Genomic DNA, 1,352 nt, shown 5'->3' with positions numbered 1-1,352 from the left:
AAAATCTTTAGCTTCTAATGTTTGTTGAATTAGCTACAAACCTGAAATAGATGTTTTTTTCCTTTGTAGAGCTGGGGTTTTTTTTTTTTTCCTTTTTCAGCTTTCATATGATATAGTAATAAATTGTATTCTCTAGTTTTTAACCATACTATATTTTATTCTTACAGGAGATAGGATCAGGTGGCACTTGTCAGTGGAAAATATGTGGACTCAGTCCCACTACAACTTTAGCTGTATATTTTGAGGTTGTCAATCAGGTATGATTTTCTGTATTTGAATATTGAAAAGTTTTTGAACAAGTACCTAATTTAGGCCTTGAAAATTTCATTTCTTTTCTGTTGATAAATATGATCCAAGGTTTATTGTTCTGTTTTGGAGTTCTTATTTGTCATTTTCTATTTCTCAAGGCTAAATTAAATTCTTTAGTGAAAAGGACATACTGTAATAGAGAAAGATATCAGGGGAACCTGCAAATGCCCAGTGTGCAACCTCTGTTTTTCTTTTTTTTTTTTTATAAAACGGAAACATAAAGAAAATTAGCTTTTTGAAGTTAGTTCTAGCTCCTAGATGTCTCAAGGTATATAATGATATATGAGTTCTATAAGAAAGTCTAGTATATCAAAATCTGTACAAAAGATTGGAAAATCATCATATTTGGAAAGTGTTTTTCCTACTACAGGAGGAAATTGTGACATTAAAGAGTGATACAATTTATAAACTACTTATATACTAGTATATAATTATACTGTATGTAATTATACAGTTATTAGGCATAAAACAAACCACAAAGTATTAATAGTCAGCCTTTTTAAGACAGGTACAGGATTTTTTTTTTTTTAAACAATTGAAGTTTCTGAAGAGAGTGGCTTTTATTGACAAAGAAAGCTAGAACATCTGTTGTCAAAGAGCATGAAGACAGTTTTTCTATTGACCATTTGCTCTCTTCAGTCTCCTCCCATTAATTGTCTTCCACTGGTAGTCTGTTCATCATGTGATTATCTTCCGAAAAGTTTTGCTTTCATCTTTTATACCTAGGCGAGGAGGACTTAGCTCAATTTCTCTTTACCCAGTTATTATTAGGCCTAAATTGCCTCACTTAGGCTTTCCCTTGTCTGATAATTTCTTTACACTTCTCCCTTCATTTTGTTCTTCCATGTCTCTGTGCTTGAACTACATGTTGCTTGGAATTGATTCCCTAGCTGGATCACTTCTCTCATCCTTCATCACTTTTCTCCTCTCCCAAATACACTTTTCCACTTTTATGTGGCAAATCTCACCTGTTTTGTATGCGCTGGAAACAAGTATCCTTCACGTTGATTTAGAGTAAATTTTATTGGTGCCGGGATAATATG

The 1,352-nt window shown here is 32.5% G+C and overlaps 1 protein-coding gene across 1 annotated transcript in view; it reads left to right on the top strand.

Annotated features, from left to right (window-relative positions):
• The window catches only part of LOC101358564 (protein transport protein Sec23A-like), a gene marked incomplete at its 5' end in the record, with an annotated part of 8,727 nt that overhangs the window by 6,265 nt on the left and 1,110 nt on the right, over positions 1-1,352 (top strand). The window contains one exon of the mRNA XM_023725886.1: positions 168-257. Coding sequence (XP_023581654.1) covers positions 168-257 — 90 coding nt within the window. The remainder of the gene's footprint in view (positions 1-167; positions 258-1,352) is intronic.

This window comes from Trichechus manatus, unplaced genomic scaffold (assembly GCF_000243295.1).
Source record: "Trichechus manatus latirostris isolate Lorelei unplaced genomic scaffold, TriManLat1.0 scaffold01190, whole genome shotgun sequence".
Classification (NCBI taxonomy): Eukaryota; Metazoa; Chordata; class Mammalia; order Sirenia; family Trichechidae; genus Trichechus; species Trichechus manatus.
Note: the sequence above shows the minus strand (reverse complement) of the source record. Positions and strands in the feature narration are given on the sequence as shown.